General features: G+C 48.0%; 1 protein-coding gene across 1 annotated transcript; it reads right to left on the reverse strand.

Annotated features, from left to right (window-relative positions):
• Positions 1 to 9,662: 9,662 nt before the first annotated feature.
• Positions 9,663 to 10,274, reverse strand: LOC139248802 (E3 ubiquitin-protein ligase TRIM17-like). The gene is made up of 2 exons (XM_070872188.1): positions 9,864 to 10,274; positions 9,663 to 9,773 (listed from the first exon to the last, which is right to left on the reverse strand). The coding sequence occupies exons 1-2, from the start codon at positions 10,272 to 10,274 to the stop codon at positions 9,663 to 9,665; spliced, it is 522 nt and encodes a 173-aa protein (XP_070728289.1).
• Positions 10,275 to 14,291: the final 4,017 nt, after the last annotated feature.

Here is a 14,291-nt window from a genome sequence, read left to right on the forward strand (position 1 = left end):
GAGAGCAAGAATCGGAGGGGGAGAAATAGACTGAGGGAGGAGAGGGGGTGAGAGAGGGAGAGAGACTGGAGAGAGGGTAAGGTTCAGACTGGGGGAGAGAGGGAAAGGGAGTGACTGCAGAAAAGGGAATGGATAGAGAGCGTGAGAGAGAGAGAAAGAGAGAGAAAGACTGGAGAGAGGTAGAGAAAGTGACTGTGGAGAGAGACTGTGGAGAGAGATGTGGAGAGAGATTGGAGATAGAGACTGGGAGAAAGAGAGTGAAAGAGAATGGGAGAGAGAGAGATTGGAGAAAGAGAGACTGGGGAGAGAAGGAGAGAGAGAGACTTGGAAGAGAGAGTGAGAGAGGTAGAGAGACTGGGGCAGAGAAAGAATCAGAGAGGGAGAGAGACTGAGCGGCAGAGCGACTGGAGAGAGCAAGAGATTGGGGTGTAGAGGGAAAGACAGGGGAGAGCGAGACACTGGTGAGAGAGTGAGACTGGAGAGAGGGTGAAAGAGGGAGAGAAAGACTGGAGTAGAAAGAGACAGTGGAGAGACAGACTGGAGAGAGACAGTCTGTGGGAGAGAAAGAATTGGAGGGGGAGAAATAGTCTGAGGGGGCAAGAGGGGGTGAGAGAGGGAGAGAGAGAGACTGGAGAAAGAGAGACTGGAGAGAGCGAGAGGTTGAGACTGGAGGAGAAAGGGAAAGAGAGAGACTGCAGAAAAGGGAATGGATAGAGAGTGAGAGTGGGAGAAAGATTGGGTCGATGGGGAGAGATTGGGGAGGAAGAGAGAAAAAGGGAAACTGGGGATAGAGAGAGACTGAGGAGAGAGATAGAGAGAGGGAGAGGGGGAGGGTTTGAGAGAGGGAGAGAGAGAGACTGGAGAAAGAGAGACTGGAGAGAGGGAAAGGTTGAGACTGGGGGAGAGAGGGAAAGAGACAGACTGCAGGAGAAGGGACTGGATAAAGAGAGAGAGCGAGAGAGTGAGAGAGAGAGAAAGACTGGATTGAGAGAGAGACTAGGGTGGAACAGAGAGAGAGAGAGCGACAAACTGGGGATAGAGAGAGAGACTGAAGAGAGAGATAGAGAAAGGGACTCGGGGAGAGATAGAGGGCGAGGCTGAGTGAGCGAAAGAAGCAGGGTGAAAGAGAAATATAGAGGGATTGGGGACAGAGAGGGAGACGGATTTGGGGAGAGAGAGAGACTGGGTAAGAGGGAGAGAGAGACGAAGAGAGAGAGTGAAAGAGACTGGGAGAGAGAAATAATCAGAGAGAGAGAGATTGAGGGGAAGAGCGACTGAAGAGAGTGAGACTGGAGAGAGAGAGAGAGAGAGTGAGACTCAAGAAAGAGAGACTGAAGAGAGAAAGAGATCGGTGTGGAGAGCGAGAGACTGGGGAGAGTGAGAGACTGGTGAGAGGGAGAGAGAGACTTGGAAGAGAGTGAAAGAGAGAGATTGGGTAGAAGGAAACAGTGTGGAAATAAAGACTGGAGAGAGACAATCTCTGGGAGAGAAAGAATCGGAGGGGGAGAGGTAGACTAACGGCCGGGGTGGGGGGAGGGTGAGGGAGAGAGAGAGACTGGAGAAAGAGAGACTGGAGCGAGGGAAAGGTTGAGACTGGGGGAGAGAGGGAAAGAGAGAGACTGCAGGAAAAGGGAATAGATAGATAAAGGGAGAGAGAGTGAGAGAAAGACTGGGCCGAGAGGGAAAGACTGGGGAGGAAGAAAGAGAGAGAGAGCGAGAGAGAGACTGGGGATAGAGAGAGTCTGAGGAGTGAGAGTGAGGGACTCAGGGAGAGGTAGAGGGCGAGGCTGAGTGAGAGAGAAAAACAGGGAGAAAGAGAAAGCGAGATGAACTGGGGGACAGAGAGGGCGAGGGAGAGAAACTGGGAGAGAGGGACTGAGGGGAGAAAGAGAGAGACTGGGAGAGTCAGAGAGTGAGTGAGTGAGAGAGAGAAAGACTGGGGAGAGAGAGACTGGGAGAGAGAGAGAGAGAGAGAGAGAGAGAGAGAGAGACTGGCAAAAGAGAGACTGGGGAGAGAGAGAGAGACTGTGAAGAGAGACTGTGGAGAGAGACTGTGGAGAGAGGGAGACTGGGAGAAAGAGAGTGAAAGAGAATGGGAGAGAGAGACAGAGATTGGAGAAAGAGAGACTGGGGAGAGACTGTGGAGAGAGACTGTGGAGAGAGAGAGAGAGAGAGAGAGAGAGAAAGAGAGACTGGGGAGAGAGAGAGAAAGAGAGAGAGACTTGGAAGAGAGAGTGAGAGAGGTAGAGAGACTGGGGCAGAGAAAGAATCAGAGAGGGAGAGAGACTGAACAGCAGAGCGACTGGAGAAAGCAAGAGATTGGGATGTAGAGGGAAAGACTGGGGAGAGCGAGAGACTGGTGAGAGAGAGAGAGACTGGAGAGAGGGTGAAATAGGAATAGAGAGAGACTGGAGTCGAAAGAGACAATGGAGAGACAGACTGGAGAGAGACAGTCTGTGGGAGAGAAAGATTTGGAGGGGGAGAAATAGACTGATGGGGAGAGATGGGGTGAGAGAGGGAGAGAGAGAGAGAGAGAGAGAGACTGGAGAAATAGAGACTGGAGAGAGGGAGAGGTTGAGACTGGAGTAGAGAGGGAAAGAGAGAGACTGCAGAAAAGGGAATGGATAGAGAGAGAGAGAGAGAGTGAGAGTGGGAGAAAGATTGGGTCAAGGGGGAGAGACTGGAATGGAAGAGCGCGAGAGAGTAACTGGGGATACAGAGAGACTGAGGAGAAAGATAGAGAGAGGGACTCGGGGAGAGATGGAGGGCGAGGCTGAGTTAGAGAGAGAAACACGGAGAAAGAGTAAGAGAAACGGACTGGGGGACAGAGATGGAGAGGGACTCGGGGAGAGCGAGAGAAACTGGGAGGGAGAGAGAGTGAAGGAGATTGGGAGAGAGAGAGGGATTGGAGAAAGAGAGACTGGAGAGAGAGAGGGAGAGAGAGAGGGAGAGAGAGAGAGAGACTTTGAAGAGAGAGTGAGAGAGGTGGAGAGAGAGAGACTGGGGGAGAGAACGAATCAGAGAGGGAGAGATAGACTGAGGGGCAGAGCGACTGGAGAGAGAGAGAAACTGGAGAATGAAAGACCGGAGAGAAAAAGAGATTGGTGTGTACAGGGAGAAAGTGGGGAGAGGGTGAAAGAGGGAGAGAGAGAGACAGAAGAGAAAGTGAAAGAGAGAGACTGGGGTAGAAAGAGACAGTGTGGAGACATAGACTGGAGAGAGACAGTCAATGCGAGAGAAATAATCTGCGGGGGAGAGACAGACAGAGGAGGCAGAGGGGGTGAGAGAGGGAGAGAGACAGACTGGAGAAAGAGAGACTGGAGAGAGGGAAAGGTGGAGACTGGGGGAGAGAGGGAAAGAGACAGACTGCAGGAGAAGGGAATGGATAAAGAGAGAGAGAGAGAGTGAAAGAGAGAAAGACTGGGTCGAGAGAGAGACTGAGGGGGGACAGAGAGGTAGAGGGCGAGGCTGAGTGAGAAAGAGAAATAGGGAGAAAGAGAAAGCGAGATGGACTGGGGGAGAGAGAGAGAGGGACTAGAGGAGAGAGAGAGAAACTGGGGGAGAGAGACTGGGGGAGAGAGACTGGGGGAGAGAGAGGGAGAGGGACTGGGGGAGAGAGAGAGAAACTGGGAGGGAGAGAGAGAGAAACTGGGAGGGAGAGAGGGAGAGGGACTAGGGGAGAGAGAGAGACTGGAGAAAGAGAGACTGGAGAGAAAGAGACTGGAGTGGGGAGAGAGGGAGAGGGACTAGGGGAGAGAGAGAGAAACTGGGAGAGAGAGACTGGGGGAGAGAGACTGGGGAAGAGAGTGATAGAGAGAGAGAGAGAGAGGGACTGGGGAGAGAGAGAGACTGGGAGAGAGAGACTGGGGGAGAGAGACTGGGGGAGAGAGAGGGAGCGGGACTAGGGGAGAGAGAGAGAAACTGGGAGAGAGAGACTAGGGGAGAGAGACTGGGGGAGAGAGTGATAGAGAGAGAGAGAGAGAGGGGGGGACTGGGGAGAGAGAGAGACTGGGGAGAGAGAGACTGGGAGAGAGAGAGAAAGAAAGACTGGGGAGAGAGAGAGAGACTGGGGAGAGAGAGAGACTGGGAGAGAGAGAGATAAAGAGAGAGAGAGAGAGAGAGAGGAGGACTGGGGAGAGAGAGAGACTGGGGAGAGAGAGACTGGGAGAGAGAGACTGGGAGAGAGAGAGAGAGAAAGAGACTAGGAGAGAGACTAGCAAAAGAGAGACTGGGGAATAGAGAGAGACTTGGAAGAGATCGTGAGAGAGGTGGAGAGAGAGAGTGGGGGAGATAAACAATCAGAGAGGGAGAGATAGACTGAGGGGCAGAATGACTGGTGAGAGAGATTGGAGAATGACAGACTGGAGCAAGAGGGAGAGACTGGGGAGAGCAAGAGACTGGGGCGAGGGAGAAAGAGGGAGGGAGAGACTTGGAAGAGAGAGGGAAAGAGAGAGATGGGGGTAGAAAGAGACAGTGTGGAGAGAGAGATTGGAGAGAGCTAGTCTGTGGGAGAGAAATAATCTGAGGGGGAGATATAGACTAGGGGTGGGGGGGAGGTGGGGAGAGAGGGAGAGAGAGAGACTGGAGAAAGAAATACTGGAGAGAGGGAAAGGTAGAGACTGGGGGAGAGCGGGAAACAGAGAGACTGCAGGAAAAAGGAATGGATAGAGAGAGACAGAGAGACTGGGAGAGAGAGAGAGAGAAAGAGACTGGGAGAGAGAGGAGACTGGAGAAAGTGACTGGGGAGAGAGAGGGAGAGAGAGAGAGAGAGACTGGTGGAGAGTGTCTGGTGGAGAGAAAGAATAAGAGGGGGAGAGATTGACTGGGAGAGAGCGAGACTGGAGAGAGAGAGACTGGAGAAAGAGAGACTGGAGAGAAAGAGACTGGAGTGGAGAGGGAGACTAGGGAGAGGGAAATACTGGGGAGAGCGAGAGAAAGGGTGAGAGAGCGACTTGGAAGAGAGCGACTGGGGTAGAAAAGAAAGTGTGGCGAGACAGACAGTCTGTTACAGAGAAAGAATCAGAGGGGAAGAGATAGACTGAGGAGGGTGAAAGAGGGAAATAGAGAGACTGGAGAAAGGAAATGATTGAGACTGAGGGAGAGAGTGAAAGAGTGAGTCTACGGAAAAAGAGAATGAATAGATAGAGAGAGGGAGGAAGGGAGAGAGAGAGACTGGGTCGAGAGGAAAAGACTTGGGAGGGAGAAAGAGATAAATATAGACTGGGGATAGAGAGAGAGAGACTAAGGAGAAAGAGACAGGTAGAGGGACTTGGGGAGAGATAGAGGGTGAGCCTGAGTGAGTGAAAGAAGCAGGATGAAAGAGAAAGAGAGATGGACTGGGGACAGAGAGGGAGACGGACTCGGGGAGAGAGAGAGAGAGACTGGGGATAGAAAGAGACGGCGGGAGAGATAGATAAAGAGACTGGGAGAGAGACATTGGAGTAATAGAGACTGGAGAGAGAGAGGGAGAGAGACCTGGAAGAGAGAGTGAGAGAGGTGTAAGGAGAGACTGGGGGAGAGAAAGAATCAGAGAGGGAGAGATAGGCTAAGGGGGAGAGTGACTGGAGAGAGCGAGACTGGAGAGAGAGACTGGAGAGAGAGACTGGAGAGAAAAAGAGATTGGTGTGGAGAGGGAGAGACTGGGGAGAGGGAGAAAGAGGGAGAGAGAAGCTTGGAAGAGAGAGACTGGGGTAAAAAGAGATAGTGTGGAGAGAAAGACTGGAGAGAGAAAGTCTGTGGGAGATAAATAATCAGAGGGGGAGAGATAGACTAAGGGGAAGAGAGTGTGTGAGAGAAGGAGAGAGGGAGACTGGAGAAAGAGCGACTGGAGAGAGGGAAAGGTTGAGACTGGGGGAGCATGGCCAAGGTGGCCATCAACCGGTCCAGTCAGCAGGAGGTCGAGGAGGGTCGTTCAGCCCAACTGCGTGCCTCTCTTCCGCGGTTACATCCGAGCCAGTGTGTCCCGGGAGATGAAGCACGTGGTGTCCATCGGTACGCTCGCGGCCTTCCAAGTGCATCAAATTTTAATTTGAACCATTATTGTTAAAAGTTAATTTGTTTAAATTGTCGGTTTTAGTGCCCCATTTTTACATATGATTTATATTTGATTTACAGGTACAGCCAAAATAGTTGAGACTGGGTGAGAGAAGGAAAGAGAGAGACTGCAGGAAAAGGGAATAGATAGATAGATAGATAGATAGATAGATAGATAGATAGATAGATAGAGAGAGAGAGAGAGAGAGAGAGAGAGAGAAAGACTGGGTCGAGAGGCTGGGGAGGAAGAGAGAGAGGGAGAGACTGGGAACAGACAGAAACTGAGGGAAGAGATAGAGAGAGGGACTCGGGGAGAGATAGAGGGCGAGGCTGAGTGAGAGAGAAACACAGAGAAAGAGAGAGAGATTTGGGGCAGAGAAGGAATGGGACTCGTGGAGAGACAGAAACTGGGAAAGAATGGGAGAGAGAGACTGGGGAGAGAGAGAGAGAGAGAGGGAGGCTGTGGAGAGAGAAAGACTGGGAGAGAGAGAGAGAGGGAGACTGTGGAGAGGGAAAGACAGGGGAGAGTGAGACTGAGAGAGAGAGAGAGCAAGAGAGAGAAAGGGATTGGGAAAGAGAGACTGGAGAAAGAGACTGGGGGGAGAGAGGGGGAGAGAAAGACTTGGAAGAGAGTGAAAGAGGTACAGAGAGAGAAAGAATTAGAGAGGGAGAGATAGACAGGGGCAGAGTGACTGCTGAGAGAGAGAGAGAGACTGGGGAGAGGGAAAAATTGGGAGGGAGAGTGAGAGACTGGAGTAGAAAGAGACAATGGAGAGATAGACTGGAGTAAAACAGTCTGTGGGAGAGAATAAATGGGAGGGGCAGAGATAGACTGAGGGGGGAGGGGGTGAGAGTGGGAGAGAGAGACTGGAGAAAGAGAGACTGGGGTAAGGGAAAGTTTCAGACTGGGGAGTATGGAGGGACTCGGGGAGAGAGAGAGAAACTGGGAGATAGATAGAGAGACACTGGGAGAGAGAGACAGAGAGAGAGAGAGAGAGTGGTACTGGGAAAGACACGGGGGAGAGAGAGAACGATTGGGAGAGAGAGAGGAGGGCCAGAGCGAAGTTATTGGAGGCGGAAGGGAGAGAGAGGAGAGGGAAAAGGAGAGAGAGCAGGAGGGGAGTGGATATCAGGAACGGGGAGGGGGTGGGGGTGGAGGATAAAGTGTACATAGAGCACAGAGGGTACGGTGGAAGAACGTGTTACAGGTTTAAAGGGGGAAGTGAGAGCGAGAACGTGATCCAGATGGTAAGATGGATCATGTTCTACCAACTTTACACCTGCACCACGTCATTTTCTCGTGGTTGATTTTTGGAAAGCCCGGTGCGTGTGTGGCAAGTGAGATCATTGGACTGGACGAAATCCAGAAGTCACAACACTGTCACTATTCACTTCATACACAATAAACCTGTTACCAAACTGTGACCCACACACAATGCCCCATCCATGGGGGTGTGGTGGAGGGCAGAGTTCAGGAACTTGGGCGGCAGTGGCACAAACATATTTTGGTGGTGGGAGAAGGTCTTTACCTGCGAGGGTGGGCCCTCTCTGCTCCAAGTGAGCTCTGTTCTGTCTGGAGTCAGCAGTCAGAAGGGTTCAAATTGCACTTTGCAAAGTCACTGATTAAGTAGGCTGGGAAGATCTAATTACACATTCCAGAGAAACTGCTGGGCATGCCTTGTCCTCCAAGGGGACCAATCAGAACTTTCGTGTTACAAATAGATACACCCAAGTATTACACAATTGATGTTATAAATTGACCAAAAAGCTGTGCTGAGTTATTTTCCCAAACTGTGTAGTTTCAGTAAAGAGCGTGTCTTACCTCCTCTTCCGACGAGCTTCCTCCTGAATGAAATAAAACACAAATCTAAGTTACCAGAGACTGACCGTCCATATTCAGACAGCAGAATTTACACAAATTGTTACAAATGTGTGATACTCACTGCTGCCGACACAGAAAGAAAGAGAATATAACTGCGCTTTTTGATATGTAACAATGACCTGGTCTTTGGTTTGGAGAGTACCATTTTAAAATTTACAGATGGCACAAAATTTGGAAAAATAGTAAACAGTGAGGAGGATAGCATCAAACTCCAGGAGGACATAGACAGACTGGTGAAAAGGGCAGATAAAGTTTAATGTAGGATCTTTGAAGTGATGCAATTTGGAAGGAAAAATTTGGAGAGGCAATCTAAACTAAATCATACAGTGTTAATGCGGTTCAGGAACAGAGGGACCGGACGGATCACAAAATGAAATGTGTACGGGGGAAGGAAAAGTTGATAAAGCTGTTAAAAGAAAACAGGGGACCCTTGGCTTCGTAAATGGAGGTGTAGAGTGCAGAAGTAAGGACATTATCCCAAACCTTTCTAAATAACTGGTTAGGCCTCAGCTGGAGCATTATGTCCAATTCTGGCCACCGCACTTTAAGGAGGATGTCAAGGCCTTGAAGAAGGAGCAGATGAGATTTACCAGAATGTACCAGGGATGAGAGACTTGAGTTACGTGGAAAGATTGGAGAAGCTGGGAGTGTTCTCCTTCGAGCAGAGGGGATTAAGGGGATATTTAATAGAGGTGTTCAAAATTAGGTGTGGTATTGACAGAGTAAATAAGTAGAATCTTGTTCCACTGGCAGGAGGTTCCCAGTCAGAGGACACAGATTGAAGATAATTGGCAGAAAAATAGAGGGAATTTTTTAAATCAATAAGTTGGGATCATCTGCAATGCATTCATTGAGTGGGAGCACATTTAACAGCAACTTTCAAAAGGGAATAGAATAGACACTTGAAAACGAATAAAAACAAGGCTATGGAGAAAGAGCAGGGGGAAAGCACTAATTTGATCGCTCTTTCAAACAGCCAGCACAGGCACCATGGCTGAATCGTCGCTTTCTGTGCTGTAGGATTCTGTGATTGTAAGTAGTTGAACATTTTGATTTGTGTGTCAGATACTGGAACTCAACTTCAGTGCCACTCAAACACACAGTGGCTGTCACCCCCACCGTACCAGACACACTCACACTCACAACATGGAACTGTAACTGGATTCCAATGTGAGCTCCAGGAAAATATCAAACTTGCGCAGCATGGAAATAATTACAAGCAAAATCTCAAAGGCAACTCATTGCCATGATTCTACAAATAGTGTGGCAGTGGTTGGTATCTTTCCGTGCCGATAGCAGAACCGCACCGGCAGAGACAAAACAATCGGTTTTAATCAGTTCCGAATTTTTCAGCAAATGCTGCATTTATTGCAGTTATCATCGGTTATTTTGTGACTGTGTGAAGTTTCACTGAACTGACCCACAATATAATCCTCACCTTCAGAAATATCAGTCCGTCTTTTTGCTCCATCTGTTTCTACAACTTTGAGAGCTTCTCCTGAATAGAATTTAAATGCTCTTGAATTTCTCGAAGGTTTTTCTCCATTGTTTCAATCTTCCCCTCTTGTTCCCTGAGATCTCGGATTAAACGCTGCTCTCTCTCAGTGAGAATCTGGTGCATTTTAGTGAACTGGGATGTGATGCGGGTCTGCAGACTGCTCAACTGTTCCTACCAAATGAAATGTGAAACATAATTAATGTCCCGCGATAGAGGGAACAAAACTAACCAAGATCTCAGAAAATCAGCTCAGGGAGACCTTCCCCTAACTCCGGAAATCTGCTGTTTCTGTTTTAATTCCGTTTCTCGAGCCGCCGATTTCTTCTCTGTGAGAGAATCTAAGGAAGTTTTCAGCTGATCCTGGGATTGGGAGAGAAAATCACAGAATGAAAGTGTTAGACCATGAAAATGTGATACAATAATCAGGTGATCAAATCTGTTCCCTTTTACCTTGTAGATTCCAACAGCTTCTTTAATGGGCATGAAGCGGTGCTCTCTGTGTTCCCGCGCATCTCTACAGATCAAACAGATCAATTTCTTGTCAGTTTCACAAAACAGCTTCAGTTCTTCGTGATGTTCCTCACAGTGAAGTTTACGTTCCTTCTCTTTCAGATTCAAGTTTAATATTCGCACTTTCTCAGCCAGTCTCGCTAAGGCCCGATTAGCCTTGAGGTTTCTTTTCGAAAACTCCGCTCTACATTCCGGGCAGGAGATTCTCCTCTTCTTTGCCCAGCACCGTGTGACACAGGAGCGGCAGAAGTTGTGTCCACACTCCAGTATTACCGGATCGGTGAAGAAATCCAGACAAATGGAACAAATTGCCTCCTCGATCAAACTCTGGTCTTGCTGTCTGGAAGACATGATTCAGCTTCAGCGCTTCCTGATTCAAACTGCTGGTGTCGTGTTCCTGTGGGAGGTTCCAGGGGCCGTTCTCCCTCTGACATCACTCTTGTATCTCTGGCAGCGCTCTTCACATCTGCATGAAATAGTGATTGAATTTACGAAGAGAGAAAGCAGTCTAGGACTTTTCAGGGTGCACCTAGCACCAGACTGAGAGTTAAATGGGCATTTACTAAGGCTGAGGAAATGAAGAGGGAAAAGGAGGGGGTGAGAGGAGAAATCATAAAAACATAAGAAATAGGAGCAGCAGTGGGCAATGCAGCTCCTCGAGCCTGCTCCCCCATTCCATAAAATCATGGCTGAACTCCTATGTCAATACCAATTTCCCGCCCTGTCCTCATACACCTTGATTCCCTTGGTATCCAAAAATCTGTCGAACTCTGCCTTCAATATAACCAATGACTCAGCATCCGCAGTCCTCTGTGGTAGAGATTTCAAAAGATTCGGAACTCTCTGAGTGAAGAAATTTGTCCTCATCTGTGAAGACTGTGCTGCCTGTCCAGTTTAAGGCTATCTCCTCGCGGCTGGAGAAGAACTTGGGTTGGAGGGGGAGGATTAAGTTGTCGTGGTCCACAGGTTTCGTAGGAATCAAAGAAATAGATAGAACAAAGAATGAAGTTCTGCGGAGGGAGTTTGAGGAGCTAGAATCTAAATCAATAAGCAGAACCTCGAATGTAATAATCTCTGGATTAATACCTGAGCCACGCATAAAGTGGTATCGGATCAAGCAGACCAGTTAAATGCATAGCTCAAAGAGTGGTGTGAGAAGAAGGGGTTTCAATTCATGGGGCACTGGCCCCAGCACTGGGGAAAAAGGGAGCTGTTCCATCGGGACGGACTCCACTTAAACCGGGCTGGGCCCAGCATCCTGGTGAATCGAATAACTAGTGCTGTAGATAGGGCTTTAAAATAAAAAAAAGTCGGGGGAGGGTCATGTGAGGGAAAAATTAGAAATGTAAAGAGAAATGTTAAGGCAATAGAGCAGTGTAGTGATTTGGGTAAAAATAAGCAGAGTGTAATAGGAAGGGACAGAGGGTTTAACTGTAGCAGTGCAGCATAGAATAAAGTCAAAGCAGAGAATAATGGTAAAAAAATGAAAGGTTCTTTAGCTGGATGCACGAAGCATTCGTAACAAGATAGACGAACTAGTGGCAGAAATAGAAGTAAATGGTTTGATTTAATTTCATTACAAAGATGAGGTTGCAAGGTGACCAAGGTTGGGAACTAAATGTTCCAGGGTACTTGACGTTTCAAAAGGACAAGCAGAATGGAAAAGGAAGGAGTAGCCCTGATAATAAAGGATGACATAAGGCCAGTAGAGAGAAAGCATCCTGGCTCAGTATGGGTGGAGTTAAGGAATAATAAGGGGCAGAAAACATTGGCATGAGTAGTATATAAGCCCCTAACAGTAGCTACATCTTTGGACAGAATATTAATCAAGAAATAGTACGAGCTTGTAACAAAGGTAATGCAATAATCGTGGGGGATTTAAACTTATAGACTGGAAAAATCAAATTGGCAAAGGTAGTCTGGAGGACGAGTTCATGGAGTGCATTCGGGACAGTTTCCTAGAACAATACGTCATGGAACCAACCAGGGAACGGGCTATTTTAGATGTTGTAGTGCAATGAGCCAAGGTTAATTAGCAATCTCATAGTAAAGGATTCTCTGGGGCAGAGGGACCATAATATGACAGAATTACACATTAAGTTTGAAAGTGACTTGCCTAAATTCGAAACTAGAGTCTTAAGTTTAAATAAAACTAATTACATAGATACAGGCCAAGTACAATACGTTGAGAGGTGAAGTGAAGAGGGAAATAAGACTGGCAAAGAGAGAATATCAGAATAGAATGGCGGTTAAAATAAAAGAGAACTCAAAAATCTTCCACCAGCATGTAAATAATGTGATTATTAAGAGGCGGGGTGGGGGCCTATTAGGGACAAAGAAGGTGATATAGGCTTAGAGGCGAAGGGCAAGTCTGAAATACTTAATGATTACTTTGTATCGGTGTTTACTAAGGAAGAGGATGCTGATAAAATATCGGTAGAAGCGGAGATAGTAGAGGTAATGGATGGGGTGAAAGGTGTACGGCAGGATGTATTGAAAAGGCTGGATATGCTCAGAGTAGATAAGTCACCTGGTCCGGATTGCTTGCATCCCAGGTTGCTAAGGGAAGTGAGGGTGGAGATAGCGAAAGGGCTTGCCATAATCTTCCAATCTTCCCTAGTTGTGGGGAAGGTGCCAGGGGATTGGAAAGTGACAAATATGACACCCTTGTTCAAGAAAGGATGTAAGGTCATTCCGAGTAACTCCAGGTCAGTCAGTTTTACATCAGTGGTGGCTCTGGTTTTAAAAATAATAATCAGGGAAACATTAGCAGGCACTTGGAGAGGTTTAAGTTAATTAAGGAGAGCCAGCACGGATTTGTAAAAGGCAATTCATGTTTGACTAATCCAATTGATTTTTTGATGAAGTAACAGAGAGGGTTGATGAAGGGAATGCAGTGGATGTTGTTTATATGGATTTTAGGAAGGCTTTTTACAAAGGGCCACATAAAAGGCTGGTTAACAAAATTGAGGTCCATGGAATAGGAGGGCCCTTTTCATTCCCTAAGCCAAGAAATTGGCTCAAGGAATGGAAACAGCGAGACGTGGTGAATGGTTGTTTTTCAGAGTGGAGTTATGGTGCTCAGTGGTGTTCCTCAGGGATCAGTGCCAGGACCGCTGCTTATTTTGATATATATACAAATGACTATGATATTGGAATAGGGAGTAAAATTTCAAAATTTGCTGATGATACCAAACTTGGAGGTGTGGCAACAGTGAGGATAATACCAATCGACTGCAACAGGACATAAACTGGCAGAATGGGCAGAGAAGTGGCAGATGGAATGTAATACAGAGAAGTATGAGCTGATGCATTTTGGCACAGGGGATAGAAAAACGCAATATAGACTACGTGGCACAGTTCTAAAGAGTGTGCAGGGACAGAGGCATCTGGGGATTCACGTGCATAGATCTTTGAAGGTGGCAGGACATATTGAGAGAGTAGGTTTTTTTATTCATTCATGGGATGTGGGCGTGGCTGGCAATGCCAGCATTAATTGCCCATCCCCAGTTGTCCTTGAGAAGGAGGTGGTGAGCCGCCTTTTTGAAGCGCTGCAGTCCGTGTTGTGAAGGTAATGCCACAGTGCTGTTGGGAAGGGAGTTCCAGGATTTTGACCCAGCAACGATGAAGGAACTCCGATATATTTCCAAGTCAGGATGGTGTGTGACTTGGAGGGGAACGTGGAGCGCCTGCTGCCCTTGCCTTTCTTGGTGGTAGAGGTCGTGTGTTTGGGGGGTGCTGCCAAACTAGCCTTGGCGAGTTACTGCAGTGCATCGTGTCGATCAGTGGTGGGCAAAATATGGCCCGCGGGCTGGCCATATCCGGGCCGCCAAGTCATTCTCTCCGGCCTATTTGATGGGACAGAAATAGAACGTGAGCCAGAGCTCGAGCTGCACATTCGTCTGACGAAGGGCCATCGATCTAAAACGTTAACTCTGTTTCTCTCTCCACATATGCTGAGATTTTCAGCATGTTCTGCTTTTATTTCGTCACATTCATTTCTCATGGGTCAGATACATACGGAACTGCAGCCAGGGAAAAACATAGAAATACATGATTCAAATTAATCATTCGCAAAAGCGATTCTCCCTGGCCCGATTTTAAAGGATCCGTTCCATAATTCCGGGCCCAAATGGCGGAGGTCCGTACCCAGAATGCACTGCCTACTAGAATATGCCCTATTCCATTTAGAGTGGAGTCATGGCTGCTCATCTCCGCAAATCTTTTATCGAAGAAAGTGACGGGGCTGCATCTTTCCTCTCCCGGTATCCAGAGTACGACGGCAGAGGAGTTCTCATCTGGCAGCAATTGGGGCCGCATTAGTCATCTTTGCAGCGGGACATGAGGATGCCTGAGGTGGGGAATTGA

This window comes from Pristiophorus japonicus, unplaced genomic scaffold, assembly GCF_044704955.1.
Source record: "Pristiophorus japonicus isolate sPriJap1 unplaced genomic scaffold, sPriJap1.hap1 HAP1_SCAFFOLD_2951, whole genome shotgun sequence".
NCBI classification, from domain to species: domain Eukaryota; kingdom Metazoa; phylum Chordata; class Chondrichthyes; family Pristiophoridae; genus Pristiophorus; species Pristiophorus japonicus.